At 36.9% G+C, this 15,186-nt stretch overlaps 1 protein-coding gene across 5 annotated transcripts in view; it reads left to right on the top strand.

Annotated features, from left to right (window-relative positions):
* LOC120527687 (gamma-aminobutyric acid receptor subunit alpha-4-like) overlaps window positions 1-15,186 on the top strand; it is a 256,176-nt gene that overhangs the window by 126,279 nt on the left and 114,711 nt on the right. For 3 of the 5 annotated variants that reach the window (XM_039751387.1, XM_039751385.1, XM_039751384.1), the window contains one exon: window positions 10,114-11,619. The exons of the other annotated variants lie outside the window; for them this stretch is intronic. In XM_039751387.1, the coding sequence (XP_039607321.1) occupies window positions 10,114-10,653 (540 nt within the window). In that variant the 3' untranslated portion in view covers window positions 10,654-11,619. Of the gene's footprint in view, window positions 1-10,113; window positions 11,620-15,186 lie in introns of those variants that run through there. 5 annotated transcript variants of the gene reach the window in all.

The raw sequence follows: 15,186 nt of genomic DNA, 5'->3' as shown, positions 1-15,186 counted from the left end.
GACTCCAGCAACCAGGAGATATGTCTGTGTCTGCTCACTGGACAATTGTGGAACTGCTTTTATTCTACCTTCTCCAGGTAATCCTGTCCTCCTCACACTGGTCTCGATCACTTGTGGAGCTTGTCCCTCTAAGGTTCAGACCCTGGTGTGCTACACTATTGTTTCCACTGCACACCTGGGTAGCTCTCACAGTGTTCCACTGTACCGCGGCACACTAGTTTAAAAACACTGTCCTATAATTAATTGCAGTATAATAAATGGAGGGTGTCATAGTGGTACCATGGTTAGCCCTGCTGTCTCATGACAATAACTCCATGTGTTCCTCCACTAGCTGGTTGGAATTTGCATATTAGGTTAATTGTCGACTCATAATGTCCTGTTTGGATAAAAGTGTCCTATAGTTGGGGACTGAAATTGAAGGCGTCTTCTTTTTGGGTGCATACACTGTTAGCAAGGTGCTGTTGGATCTAAACACTTGCTTGGCAAATTGCTCGCATACTGAAGTGACTTTGGCTGCAGGTGGAATTACCATTTTACTTGCCAAGCAGAGTGTAGCAGTCCATTAGCCAGCGAAAGCACTGTGAAGAATCTGTCTGTTGCTACAGTCCTGCCTTTATCCAGTCTGGTAGCGGTCACAGGACATTGTATCTTTGATTGCCAGTACAACAAATAGTTCTGAGCAGGAATCAGCCACATTGCTGCTCTTGTGAAAAGAATGAAGATAAATGCCATCAACTCAGAGAGGGAGAGGCAAGTTCGTTGTACCATGTGAACATCACTGAGAGAATAAAACTGAATAATAAAAAAAAACAAGTGTTAACTTTTACAAGTTACAGACTCAAATCAAATGTATGTTTTTATTTTATTGCAGAAATAATAATAATAATAATAATAATAATAATAGCAGTTCACTACTCAAAATGCGGTGCACCCGGTCTCAAACCTGGGCCCTTTGGGTTATAAGGCTGCAGTTCTTACTTCAGCACCATTCAAGAACACATGCAAACTCCCTGTGCTATATAAATAAATATTGTTGCTGTTGTTGTCGATTGACATTTGAGCTTGAGTTTTTAACTCATTGACAGTCACATGTAAATCAAATGCTTTTTTTTTCTTTGGTTATATTCTTGAATAAAAGCGCACATGTTTATTTGATATTTGAACTAAACTTTTCTTCACACATTACTACACTTCTCGTCATCATTAGTATAACATGGAAAAAGTTTTTACTTTAGGTATGTGTTCAGCATTTCTTGCATTTCACCCATTTCCTTTCATCCTACACTTACCCAGATCTTTGTACACACGGAACACACATGAAATGCTTGTATTCCAAATAATGATATACTGTATTATTTGCCCTATACAACTCCAGGCACATCACACACAGATAAGGAGCTTTGGCTTAAGCTGGGAGAACTTTTTCACAGAGCTGAGCTCTGTCAAGGCAGGAGATGGGACAGTAGGCTGCTTGCTGCTTGTGCTGATCAACACATTTACAACACAAAAGTCGCTGATGGAAAGGTGCGAAAGGATTTAAGGTGGGCCGGGATTACAAGTTTTTTGTAGGCTTCAGGAATTCTAGTGTTAAGAGGGATAATAAAGGGATTATACAGACACTCTCAAACATGGATTCTGTTGGCAATCCATTTCACGTGTTTGGTTTGTGGGAGGAAACGTGGAGTAAAACACACACAAACATGGAGGAGATATGTAAAGTCCATAGAGATAACAACCAGCAGTTGGATTTGAAGCTGTTGCATTGGATTCAAGAGAGAGTAGTGTTGTGAAAAACTGCAAATTTTAGATGTGGTCAAAAAATGCCTATTTTTATAGTGTAAACCCTAAATATGCCCCCAAAACACTTTAATTTCATTTCAAACTCAGCTTAATACATTACCCTAAAAAAAAGAATGTAAAAGTAATCCCATATACTGTACAGTACTGAACTGCTATGTCTCCCACAGTGCTAAAATGTAAAATACTGCTGTTACCCCTATATGTACTGTAATTAATGCAAGTGTGTTTTCTTTGGTGTGCGCTGTCATTTTCTTTGGTATAAGTAGGGTAAATACGTAATAATTTCATAAAAATACAGTAAAATGCTGTGCAGTACGATGATGGTATGTAATGAAGATAATGACTGTACAGCAACACAGAGGATTTACAGCTCCTCGGGTGGCTACAGCGGCATAACTTTTTAGTTCCGGGAGCAAATCCAGTAGTTCAACCTTCTCCTGGACTGTCTTAAATTTTTTCTGGCGCTTAGGTTCTTTGCCAGAAGCCTTAGAAGGTGTAAGGCAATTGGGCGGCATCTTAGGGCTTTAAGAAGAACAAAACGAAAAACACAAGAATGCTAAGCGAAACACTCAAGATAGCTATACGCGGTAAACTGTTATGATATGGGAATGCTGGGCTGCATCTGCCAGAGATGCGTCACAGAGCAGCAGCCAATCAGCAGCAAGGAGAAATGAATAACGCTTGCAGATTGGCTACTTTCACCATCACAAGTCGCCTTTTCCTCAACGGTTGCTTTGTGTTCTCTCTACAATATAGTATTGCCATAAAAGCCATAAACAAATTGCAGAGGATCTTTGCAGTTTCCGCTAACAATTATTAGTTAGATTCTAAGAAAAAATCTGCGAAACGACTGAGGCCGCAAACTCTAAACCGTGACTTCACGGGGGTCTACTGTATACATAAATATGAGCCACCCTGTACTTCTGCGCTGTCTATCTTGGCCAGGGTGAAGTATTTGGATGAGATTACAAATTTTAACAAATTATTTTGAAAATATTGACAAACAAAAATGAAAATGACTTAATGATAACAGTATAAGAATGTCATTTGTTGTAAGTTTTTTATTATTCTTTTTTTTGACATTATACTGCTATTTTCTTGTGTTTTTTTTAACAGATGTCACGATTTTCTCCATTATTTTCTTTGTTAATGCTATTTTTATTGTTTGTAATGATGGTCATCACTATACTGTGATACTGTGGCAACTCTACGTTTGGCTCTGTCATGTCACTATTTTTATAACTCCACAGTGCACATGGTTCTATGTCTGAATTTTGGACACAATATTCAAATGAATATAAGCTGAAAACTAAAAATATCGAAAATATCTGAAAAAATAGTATTTAGAAAAAGAAGATTACTTGGTTTGTGTTTTGGTTTAGGTGGTTTGGTTAATTCATTTTTGTCCATGCTTAGATATCAGCCAGTGTTTTGATTTTTATGTTTTCCTCTTTAAAAGATTTTCACTTACCACCAAAAACCAGAACAAAAACTTCAAGAAGCGTCTGTTTGGATTCCTCTCCTTTCCATTTTGTTAAAATGCAATATATTCAAATCTGGTTTTGTGCTACCTACTCTTGCCCTGCCCCCAACCCCTCTCCTCCACCCCCCTCAGAATGTGAATGCAATTGTTAAGCATCATGGCTGTTGCCCAATAAATGGAATATATGACCGTGCTCCAGGAATTGTGAAGCAATCCTCAAGAACATACAGTAGCACACCTGCTGGGTGCAACTGTATCCCCTACATGGATGGCAAACTTCACGATTCCCTGCTTAACACCAACCCTAAGTCATCACCCATGTTGCAACAATTCTGTTCCTGAAATTGGTTTTCAAGACACAGTGAACTGACATGAACCTCACCTTTTTCCTTGGTTCATATTGGTTATGCTCTACTTCTTCCTGCAAAAAAGCCTTGTAAAGTCATTGACTCTTATAGATCTCAGTGCCTGAATGTGGTTTCCGTCTGCTTTGATTCATGTGTGTTAGTTCTGCCTTGGATTTTTGTCATGCATTACTAGTTCTCAATTGATTTTTTCACTAATATAAAGTACAGTTGAATGATTACATATTCTTGGATGTATGCTTCTTTATTATGCTGCAAAGGTCAAAACACTAGATCTTAATCAGTGTTTATTAAGGAATTTGTCCAATTTTCTTTTTTGTTATAGTTGATTTAATTTATAACACGGTGGGCTAAATCAACTAGAATTTTTTTTTAAATATTTTGCTGTCAATTTTTACAAGTTTCTTAACTACACTATTAATTACAAAATACTTTTTATTTGTAGATTTTATTTTATTCTCTCCACCCTTTGCCTAGTTAACTGCAGCTCTGACTTTCCTTCTATACAAACTGCTACATAAAAATTATGTCAGTGAAAAAAAATTAATCCTACAGCACAGCGCTTATGTGTCGGCTAAATTATATTCTGCCTACCAGTCCCAATAAATCCATTAAAGAGGACTTGTAAAAAATGTTGTTATATTCTCTAGACTGCTTAGAATAATATTAAAGATAACAACACCTTCTGGAAGAGCATTGCTTCAGTGCCATAAACATACACTCGGAATCCAAAATCCTACCATATCAGTGTGTTAGGCCTTTGTTTTAATATATCTGAACTGGCTAAAGAATTTACAATAGTAACAAATTGGTTTATTCCTGAACACATTTAGTTACTTAAGCATGGTTTTCTCTGCATGCTTCTTTACAATATGCAGTACTCTCACCTGTGTCTGCACCTGGGAAGTACAAAATGACACCAAGTAATAAGGAAATGAAGAAGCCTAAGGCCTCTGTGAGCCTATACATATACATATATATAGCATATACAGGTCAAATTCCGTTACAACAAAGTGCCAGGAGCCTAAAGATTATTTTGTTGTAATGAAAATTTAATTGTAATGAGATTCTGTATTTATTGCTTTAGTGCTTTCTTTAACTTGCATTCAGGCATTTGCAATTATTTCACAGCATTTCCTTTGAAATAATACATTTTCAGGGTGCGAATGATGCCCAAATCCAATTGCTGTGTGGGAGGAGCTCAAGTCAAACATTATCTAAATGTAGAAGCATGCTGTGAGCAGCACAGTTATCAATCAGAAGCAGAATTTTCCTTATCTCCTGATTATATATAATGAGGTTTCTGAACTCATTTGTGGTTGAAAGAGACCATGGGACAACTCGCATCAACATCCCAAAGCATGATTGCCGCATCTGTTGAAGATTGCTTGTCACAGTGCTTCAGCAGAGCGCCACAGAAGCAAATCTGTGGTCGCGGTATCATTGATGAGTGATGCAAGGAACATTATAAATGCAGGGAACAGTATTACTTGGCCACTAACCCGGCCACAACCCTGCATGACTGCTGTGTCTGTGTGTATAGAAGAATGGTAGATCCCGCTACAATAAATAACCGTGCTGTTCCTGTTTCAAGCTGAATAAAGCTAGTTTTGCTAAAATAACAAGACTCAGCCTCATGTTTTCGGGTGCAAGACAATGACTCACACATCACAATATCCTTGCTGTTGCAGCCATTTTCCCAAAATGTCTTGAGTCATCCAAGCTCGCTGGTTTACTTTATCCTCACAGGGAAGGAATGTAACACCAAGGACAGGTCAACTTGCCAATGATGAGAGGAATAACTGCTTTTCGACATCTTCAAATGCAGCAGTTCACATATGTTTGCGCTGAGGCCCAAGGTTTGCAACCTGAGATTTTTCTTCTATTTTTGCTCGGCCTTTCAAGACAGTTGATAATGTCGATGGCGAAATTCCAAATTCACTGGCAACGTTTTTTTTCATTTTGCCTGAATGGAGAGCCGCAAAAATGTCAAGTTTTTTTCTAATTTGAACTAATGTCGTTTTTTGTATCTGCCTTTTCTATATGAGGGTGACAATGAGTTATATTCCAACGGATGTTTTTCAAATGTTGATGAGCAATAATCAAAAGGTATCACTGAAAATCACAGAAAACAAACAGCAAAAAACAGTATGAGGAAAGTTCGAAGAAAGAGAAAAATTTACAGTGTTTCTGTCCGAGAATCGTTGGGAAAATTGAGTTGCAACCACAGAACTAACTGCTCTGTGGATGATTCATTCAGGCATTTCAAGGTCATTTGGGCACTTCTTTGTAATGAAAGTATCTGCTGGATGTATTTCTGTCTTATGGGCAACTGTTGGGACTGTAAAATATTTTGTTGTATTGAAAATTTTGTTTTAAAGATATTTATTATAACGGGATTTGACCTTTATTAGTAGGTCCTTTTCTTACCTATTGGGAGGCTGGTCTGTTTTTACATAATGAACAATCACATATCACTCCTTCATACCTCCTACCTTCTCTTTGACCACTTTGGTCTCTCTTCTTCCATTCAGGACTGCTTTAAAAGTAATTCTGGGGACTATTTCACTTCAAGTTTAAACCCTGAACTATTTCCGGTCCACCTTAAATCCCTTCGCACCTCTCCGTTAGCCTCTTTTGTCTTGTAAATGTGTTGATGAGCCCACACAGCAAGCTATACCATCCCCCCACCGCCTCAGAAGGGGCAAGAAGTTCTCCCAGTTCCTGCCTTGATTGATTATCTGGGAGTGAGCTACCCAGAATCTATCCATCCATTTTCTAACCCTAAACACTTTCACAAAATGCAAGTACAATACGGCAGTTTCTGTGGTGCAGCGGTTAGATCTGCCGACTTATAATCCAGAGGTTGTGAGTTTGAAACCATCTCTTTCGCAAATTTACCATTTTGAGTAGTGAGCTACTGATATTGTTAATATTATACAATAAAAACATAAATTTGATTTGTGTCTGTAACAGCCGGTGTAAACTTATAGCACTTGTAAAAGTTATCATTTTTTTTTTTCAGTTTTATTCTCTCAGCCATGATCACGATACAACACCCACCCCCCGCCACAACCACAGATCTGATGCGGTTAGTTTTTATCTGAATGGAACTGGAAATTCTCTGATCTGGAAGTTTAAAAGCTGACACACAAACGCTGGTGAATCTGCCTGCTTCGTATCTCACCGTCACTTGAAAATTTTTTTTATTCAGTTTGATTGAGTTTCCCTGCTCACGCTGAATTAATATGCACCTTATGGTCCATGATGTCAACGGCTCAATGACAAAAAAACAGAGACAATGGAATAACTCATTTTATGACATGTATAGTACTTTTCGGAGAACATTGTGGCACGGATGCAACATTATTCATATTATTCATATTCTTTCGCATGCTTTCTTGCACTTGTAATCAGTGACCGCATTTTTTTTTTTTAAACTGAATAAAAAAATTTCAAGTGACGGTGAGATACAAAGCAGGCAGATTCACCAGCGTTTGTGTGTCAGCTTTTATCCCTCCAAATCAGAGAATTTCCAGTTCCATTGTCTCAAAACAGCACTCACATCTACAGTTATTCCCAATTTCAGATAAAAAGTAACCGCATCAGATCTGAGGCAGGGGGTGGGTGTTGTATCGTGATCGTGACTGAGGGAATAAAAGTGAAAAGAAACGCTAACTTTTACAAGTACTATAACTTTACACCAGCTGTTACAGACACAAATCAAATGTATGTTTTTATTGTACAGTATAATATTAACAATAAGAGTAGTTCACTACTCAAAACAGTAAATTTGCAGTGGAGATGGTTTCGAACTCACGACCTCTGGATTATAAGTTGGCAGATCTAACCGCGGCACCACAGAAGCTGTCATATTGTACTTGTACCTTTTGTGAAACTGTTTATTTGATATACACACATTATACAGTTCATGTCTACATTTTGTCATTTATTACTAAAACATGAAAAAAGTTTTTGTTTTAATGATGTGTTTACATAGATTGTTGTAGACATAAAACACACATCAAATTATTTCCCCTTACAATTCTTGGTAGCTCACTCCCAGATGATCAATCAAGGCAGGAACTGGGAGAACTTCTCCCCCGTTCTGAGGCGGTTCGAGGACGGTATAGCAGGCTGCTTGGGCTTATCAACACATTTACAAGACAAAAGAGGCTGAAGGAGAGGTTCAAAGGGATTTAAGGTGGGCCGGATTTACGAGTTTTTTCATAGGCCCTGGTAATTCTAGTGTTTAGCAAACCCTTAGACAATCTGTGTAGGTGTCCGAGGAGTCATTAACCCCTAATTACCTGACAAGGATTAGAAAAGAGGTTAACATAAGCAGCAGGAGTGTAAGTTAGCATTCCTCCCTGCTGCTAACAGCATATTCATAAAGCCCCTCTTATAGCCTTACAGAGAATACAGAGAATAACAATTTACAAAGTTTTGACTTGTTATGTATTAAACTCTCATACATTCACTATTGCAAAAATGCAACTGAAGGCCTTATATTTGATAGAAAAAGCATGTTTGATTAAAACAGTAATGACTCAAAAGTTTAATGCAAATGAATCATAAAGTTTATTTTTGGGAGTGAAGTTCAGAACAAAACAAAAAAAAAAAAAACAGAAAACTGAGCCAGTAAGTATTCCCCTGGTGTACTATGAGCTTGAGTGCTTCATTTTACAATGAAAAGTACATAAATTATTTGATTTTAGTACTTTGTAAAATATATTCACTTTAACACAAAATTATGTATTTTGGTAATTGGGAGCATCACAATATCAATTCTGCTCTATCTGCTGACCATTTTACCACAACAGTTTGAGCAAAGAACAGAACTTCTATACTCCAACAACAGTCTTTAGCACTTTCCTGGAAAATCATAGGTTTGATTGTCTTTCCTGTAAGCTCTTAGTCTTTTTCAGGGTCTCCTCATAATTACCCATGATTAATATACCTCCCATGGACACTTCAAGGGAGTCACCTCACTAGATGCCCATAGTAGATCTCCTGGCTCCTGTCAGTATGGAACAGCATCAGTTCTCCTCCTAGTGTTCTTTAGTTTTGTCATCCTGGAGAATGAATGATAAAAGGCTACCATGCCCTCTAATGATAACAGCAAATTTATGGCAAAAATTACCATAATCAGCAAACATTTCAGGTAAAACACTTAAGTTGCCATACTGAATACTGTTCAAGCCTTGGCTCTCTCTAAACGTCTTTCCATGAAAAACTAAACAGGATAAGTAATAAATACCTATTTTAAACAGATTTGATGTAGCACCTAGAATAATGACACCGCTCTTACACCACAAATACAGGGACCTAATCATATAAAAAGGTGACACTAGAACACCATATTCTTGAAGTATTTTTACATAAAATACCAATGGTACCTAATCATAAGTAATTCTAGGTCCATCAAGCATCTGTAGGCACAATTGTCTAAGATAAAGAGTTGGTCATCTGCTCTGCAGCCAAGGTGGAATCCTCAATGTTAAGATGACTGAAAGATACCTTTTGGTGCTCATTGCTATAAAATGGATGACAACCACTCCCTTGTGAAATCTTTCTCTTGTCTTTTATACTGTACTATATATCAGTGAAGCAGTGGTATGCTTAAGATACTCCATGACATTTGTTGCCTTAGTTTGAAAGTCATTCTCCATGGCCTCGATAAACTCCTTGCCAAGTGTAACGCTAATGGCAGCACATGTCATTTTATAACATAGCTTTAAAGTTGTACTGTGTTTTCTGTCTGAGTTTCTAGAATATGAAGTTAGTAAACTGTTTCATCAGCAAAGCAAATGTCTAGTCATTTACCTTGAATTTCAGAAGGAGGTATATACTAGGTTGACAAATTAAATACTGTAGAATACATTTCAGTTTAATGTAAAACTGTATTTTTACTGTATTGTAATATTAATCAGAAATAACTTAGTTGTTTTGTGATTCAATAGAGAGGAATCAACTCCTCATGACTATTGAAATAGCCAAGAAACAATTTCAAATTCATGGTTAGCTTGTGGTATTTGTGTTTTGCTCATTGCCTTTAAAACAGGTTTGTAATTTTAATATTTGTTGTTCAGACCTCTATCCATATTAATCATATTTTTAATCAGCAAAAGAAATGAGCTTTTTGCCGAAGCCAGTCAGATGTCACTCTACACATTTTTCTGTTGAAAGAATATGGCAAACTCCATTTCATTTTTTACTGGGTTCAATAATTCTAAAATTACTTTCCATAATAATCTTATGTTGGATATTATTTGTGGTATGCACTCCACATACTACAAAGTTTGCTTGGTCTTTTACATGAAGATGGTTTGGCTCCATAAATGACTCCTTAGACGTAGCATTTTGATTGTTGCTATCTGTTAAAATGTGTTCTATTAAATCCATTTTATCTTTCTGAACCATTATCTAGATGTGCCTTTTTTACCATATTTTTCTCTTCGTTAGAATGCTGACACAAATGGCAATTTGAGGAAAAGAATGAACTACATGACTCAGACAGATCCCAGCAATGGACAAAGAGTTGACTCTGGAAGCAATAACAAAGATGGAATTATGAGACAGCCTTTGGTTGGCCAGGTACCTTCCCCTGGTGCTCCATTGTCTTTACTTCATTCTAGTCCCAATCCATTCAGCTATGTAAGTGCCACCTCACCAGCTTTACCAGCAAGGAGCACTCCTCCAGCTCCACCATCAACGCCTACTTTGCCCAGTCGTGTGCCATTAAATGCACTAGTTGGGCCTGCTTCAATTCAGAATCTTCTAGGTGCTAAGCTTGAACATATCCAGACCACAGCGAATAAAATGGAAATACATCTAAAGCAACCATCACCAAGTCCTGCTCCATCCAGTCCTTCGCCAGGTGCTGGAACAAGTAAAATTGACAAGTATGCACGCATACTGTTTCCAGTTACCTTTGGAGCTTTTAACATGGTGTACTGGGTGGTATACTTATCCAAGGACACAATGGAATCAAAAGAAGGCTGAAAGACTTATCTTATTAGAGAAACTTTTCTATACAGTTTAAGCAAAAAAATGGCCAAATTATGTAGGGGCTTCTTTCAATCTAATTTTTAAAGATGTCATACTTTTGTAACATTACTAACAAGGTATCCAACAATGATTAAATTACCTCACAGTAATCTGTATTAAATATGTACTCTGCATAAAGTCAGATTTTAAAATGCATTAATATGATGTCAGCTATACCTTTAAACAGCATGTACATGGAAATATATTCCGGTATATCAAAATTATAAACAATTTGTGTTTGTTTCCCAATTGATGTACCTGGATATTAGTGTCAAACTATGTAATCTAGCAATACCTGATATTTCCAGCTTGTTTGCTTTTGTTTAGAGAGAAAATGCCTAACATTTTAGGCCCAATTGTACTGTTATAATCCTAATTTTATTTTGAATTTGCACACCACTCATAATACATAAAAGGTGTAGTCTGCAGGAATGATATGTCTATGACAAATCATGTACAGTAGTATTAAGACTGGAATTATATTACACTTTTTGATATATTTTTTTCCTTTCTGTGGATGGGTTGGGCTCTGGATGGTTGAATGTTTTTAGTTGTTTTTCTAATATAAAATATTTTAGATTTGTTTGGTTTTAATACAGTTCTCTTTACCAATGTCTATTCCGAATACTCCAAGAATTTTACATAGTGCTAGTTGTATGGCTCAGCTAATTTTACACTAACGAACGTTTTTCAAATATAAAAGTGTTTAAAACATGTATACTTCTTGATAGTTGTTAAGGTTTAAAGCATCCAAGTCAAAGTTCATATTGCCTTTTAAAGCGCTTTGTGGTAGTGCTTAGTACAAACAAAAATGATGTACACAACAAAGAACAACCGATAGACTTAAATTTTAAAAGTCAGGTGTTAATTTAAATTGTTTGGAAATAATTCATATTGGAAATAAATGTGATTCAAAGAGTATAAAAAGCATACTCAGTACCTTCATTAGTACATTAGAATTGTAATGTCTTCTCATTTTGATCCAGTTGCTGGTAAATAATTTGTGTTTTTTTTTTACATTATTATTGGTACTGTAGCATAAAAACAGACATGAATACCATTTCCATTTCTGTATTGGAAAAAAAAATAACATATTTAAAAATTGCACCATTTATATATATATATATATATATATATATATATATATATATATATATATATATATATATATACACACACACATATACACACACAGGCCACTTTATTAGTTAAACCTGTTCAACTGCATGTTAACGCAACTATCTAATCAGCCAATTTACATGGCAGCAACTCAATGCATTTAGGCATGTACACATTGACAAGACGACCGGAGAAATTCAAACTGAGCATGAGAATGAGTAACAAAGGTGATTTAAGTGACTTTGAACGTGGCATGGTTGTTGGTGCCAGATGGGTATTTCAGAAACTGCTGATCTACTGGAATTCTCACACACAACATCTCTAGGTTTTACAGAGAATGGTCCAAAAAAGAGAATATTTGCAGTGAACGGCACAATGTCTTGTTGACGTCAAAAAACAGTGGAGAATGGCCAGACTGGTTTAAGCAGATATGAAGGCAATAGTAACTCATATAACTACTCGTTACAACCAAGGTATGCAAAAGAGTATCTCTGAAAGTACATTATGCCAAACCTTGACTCAGATAGGCTACAGCAGCAGAAGACCATACTGGGTGCCAGGCCTTTCAGCTAAGAACAGGTAACTGAGGCTACGATTCGCACGGGCTCACCAAAATTGGACAATAGAAGATTGGAAAAACATTGCCTAATCTGAACAGTCTCATTTTCTGCTGTGACACTCAGATGGTGGGGTCAGAATTAAGTGCCAACAACATGAAAGCATGGATTTATCCTGCCTTGTATCAAAGGTTCACAGGCTGGTGGTGGTAGTGTAATGGTGTGGGGAATGTTTTCTTGGCACACTTTGGACCCCTTAGTACCAATTGAGTATCATTTAAATGCCACAACCTACTTGAATATTGTTGCTGACCATGTCCACAACTTTATGACAGCAGTGTACCCATCATCTAATGACTACTTCCAACAGGATAACGCAGCATGTTACAAAGCTCAAATCATCTCAAACTGGTTTCTTGGACATGACAATAAGTTCACTGTACTCAAATAGCCTACACACTCACCACTTCTCAATCCAATAGGGCACCTTTGGGATGTGGTGGAACTGGATATTTGTATCATGGATGTGCAGCTGACAAATCTGCAGCAACTACATGTTGCTATTATGTCAATGGGGACCAAAATCCCTGAGGAGTGTTTCCAGCACCTTGTTGAATTTATGCCACAAAGAATTATGACAGTTCTGAAGGCAAAAGGGTGTCCAACCCGGTACTGGCAAGGTGTACGTGATAAAGTGGCCAGTGAGTGTATATATTACAAAAGACAAACAATTGTAGCATTATGAAGAGTAGGAAAAAAAATGCAATATGAGAAAATTTGATCATGCACTTAAAACAAATGATTTGGTGAAGTTTAAGGAATTGTCAAAATGATTTTATAGAATGATCAAAATGTCATTTTGTCATTTGGATTGTTCTTGACTTGCAGGCAGTTTGGGTTAATTCTCCATAAATAACCATCACCAAAATGACATTTTCACGATCCTTGCTCTTTAAAGGCCAATTCTCTCCTTCAAGCAACTGAAAAGAGCTTGTGCAAGAAAAAAAAAACCTTTTTTTCTAAATGCAGTCTTGATGCAATGTAATAAACCCATTAAAAAAACATCTTATTAAACTCATTATAGTGGGATGCTTTCCAGGTAACATTTTGCCAGAGGAAAGGGCACCACCTGAATGGAACAGCACAAGATAAAGTTTAGGATTGGTACAACCTGTTACGAATGATGCCCTGGAAATGAAAGGATCAGGGGTACCCAGCATAGAGACAGAAACCATCTGGTATTCCAGTTAGATTCTGAAGCACAGCGTAATGAAATGGGTGGAAGTGTGCAAGAGGTATCTGGTCCTATGGTTAGAGGACAGAAAGGGAGAGAGAGAGAAGGGAGGATTAAGGGCAGTTAGCATTTTCTCACCAAACCATTGAGGAGCAGCACACAGACTGTAACTGATGTGACTGGGTCCATATTAAAATGTGTAGCCTGCCACAGATATCAGACTCCAGACACTTCTGTGGGATTTGGGTGCAGAAAGACAGACTTTTGGAACAGGAAACCCTAGCTAAGTATTCCTAAATACCACAATTGGCTACCCCAACCTCAAAGTCACTCCAAGGAATCACACATACTTGAGTCTTCAGTGCTTTTGGCAGCATTCCTAAACCACTGGGTTAGTTCAGGAAATATCCTTTGGCCAGTATAATTCTCTCACTTGTATCTGGTTTATCTGTGGTACTTTATGCTGCCCTATCTGTCATCCTGGTGGTGACCCTGCCCATGGCAATCTTTTGCCTCATAGGCATGCTTCTACCCTATACTGTATTTCAGTCCTGGCTATTACCTCTCAACTTATTTGTTTAAATATTTTTTGTTTTCATAATTACACAATATGTAATAAATGTTTCTATTTTGTCTTGTACAGTATGTATTCTTTTATTAAAATTTATTATGCAATTTAAACTCCCCTTCTCTGACCCAAGTAAATCCTCAGGACCAACATTTAACGCAAGGAGAATTTTTATACTTAAAGTCAGCACTGGCATTTTTATTTATTACAGGTACCAGAGACACTTCACTGCACAAATACTGTGTCACTCTCACATGTTACAAGCTACCAAACTAGATTGATTTTTTGATTTATATAAAGTTTTAGTTGATGTGTTAACCATGAAAATGTAAAGGTTTGAATGGGAGGAAGACCTCAGCTCAACTTAAATTGGTGATTCTTAATGTGCCAAACATTAATTCATACTACACTGACTTAACTACTTTGAATTTTCCAAATATTTTTTGTAGCATTGTGTGAACTTCAAGGAAATGTGGTTTCTAAATGCATTCTTTAAAATATACTTTGGACTCTTAATTATTTGTCCTTGAAGTGTCTGTACCAAATCTGATTCCTTTCTAAATGAATGATATGTAATATTAGCAGAATATATATTTTGCAAATGCACTAGACTTTCATATTTAAACTCACTGCACTTTTCCTATTGACAGTTTAAATGTAGCATAAAGTCAAAATATGTATAATTAAATCAGGAAGACAGAAATATATATTCTTGGTTGTAAAGACCTACAGCACAATCGGGCAGTAGTGGTTAAAATGGCAGTTCATTGAGGGCCAAAGTGGCATTCGTTGGGCCAGTTACACTTCCACTATACTAGAGCATACTTGGAGAATATCCATGCAAATGTGTAAACTCTATATAGAAGGCAGGCAAGCAAGACTTTTTAACACTAAGCACACCAGTGATGAGCAAAACAATTCATGCCAAACTGAATTTGCACTGAAACAATTCACTAGAAAATGAATTTGCTGTGAACCTCCTGCTATTCACACAAGATTAAAGGTATTTA

The sequence above is a fragment of the Polypterus senegalus genome, chromosome 4 (assembly GCF_016835505.1).
Source record: "Polypterus senegalus isolate Bchr_013 chromosome 4, ASM1683550v1, whole genome shotgun sequence".
NCBI lineage: Eukaryota > Metazoa > Chordata > Cladistia > Polypteriformes > Polypteridae > Polypterus > Polypterus senegalus.
The sequence above is the reverse complement of the archived record's forward strand: the minus strand, read 5'-3'. Positions and strand labels throughout refer to the sequence as shown.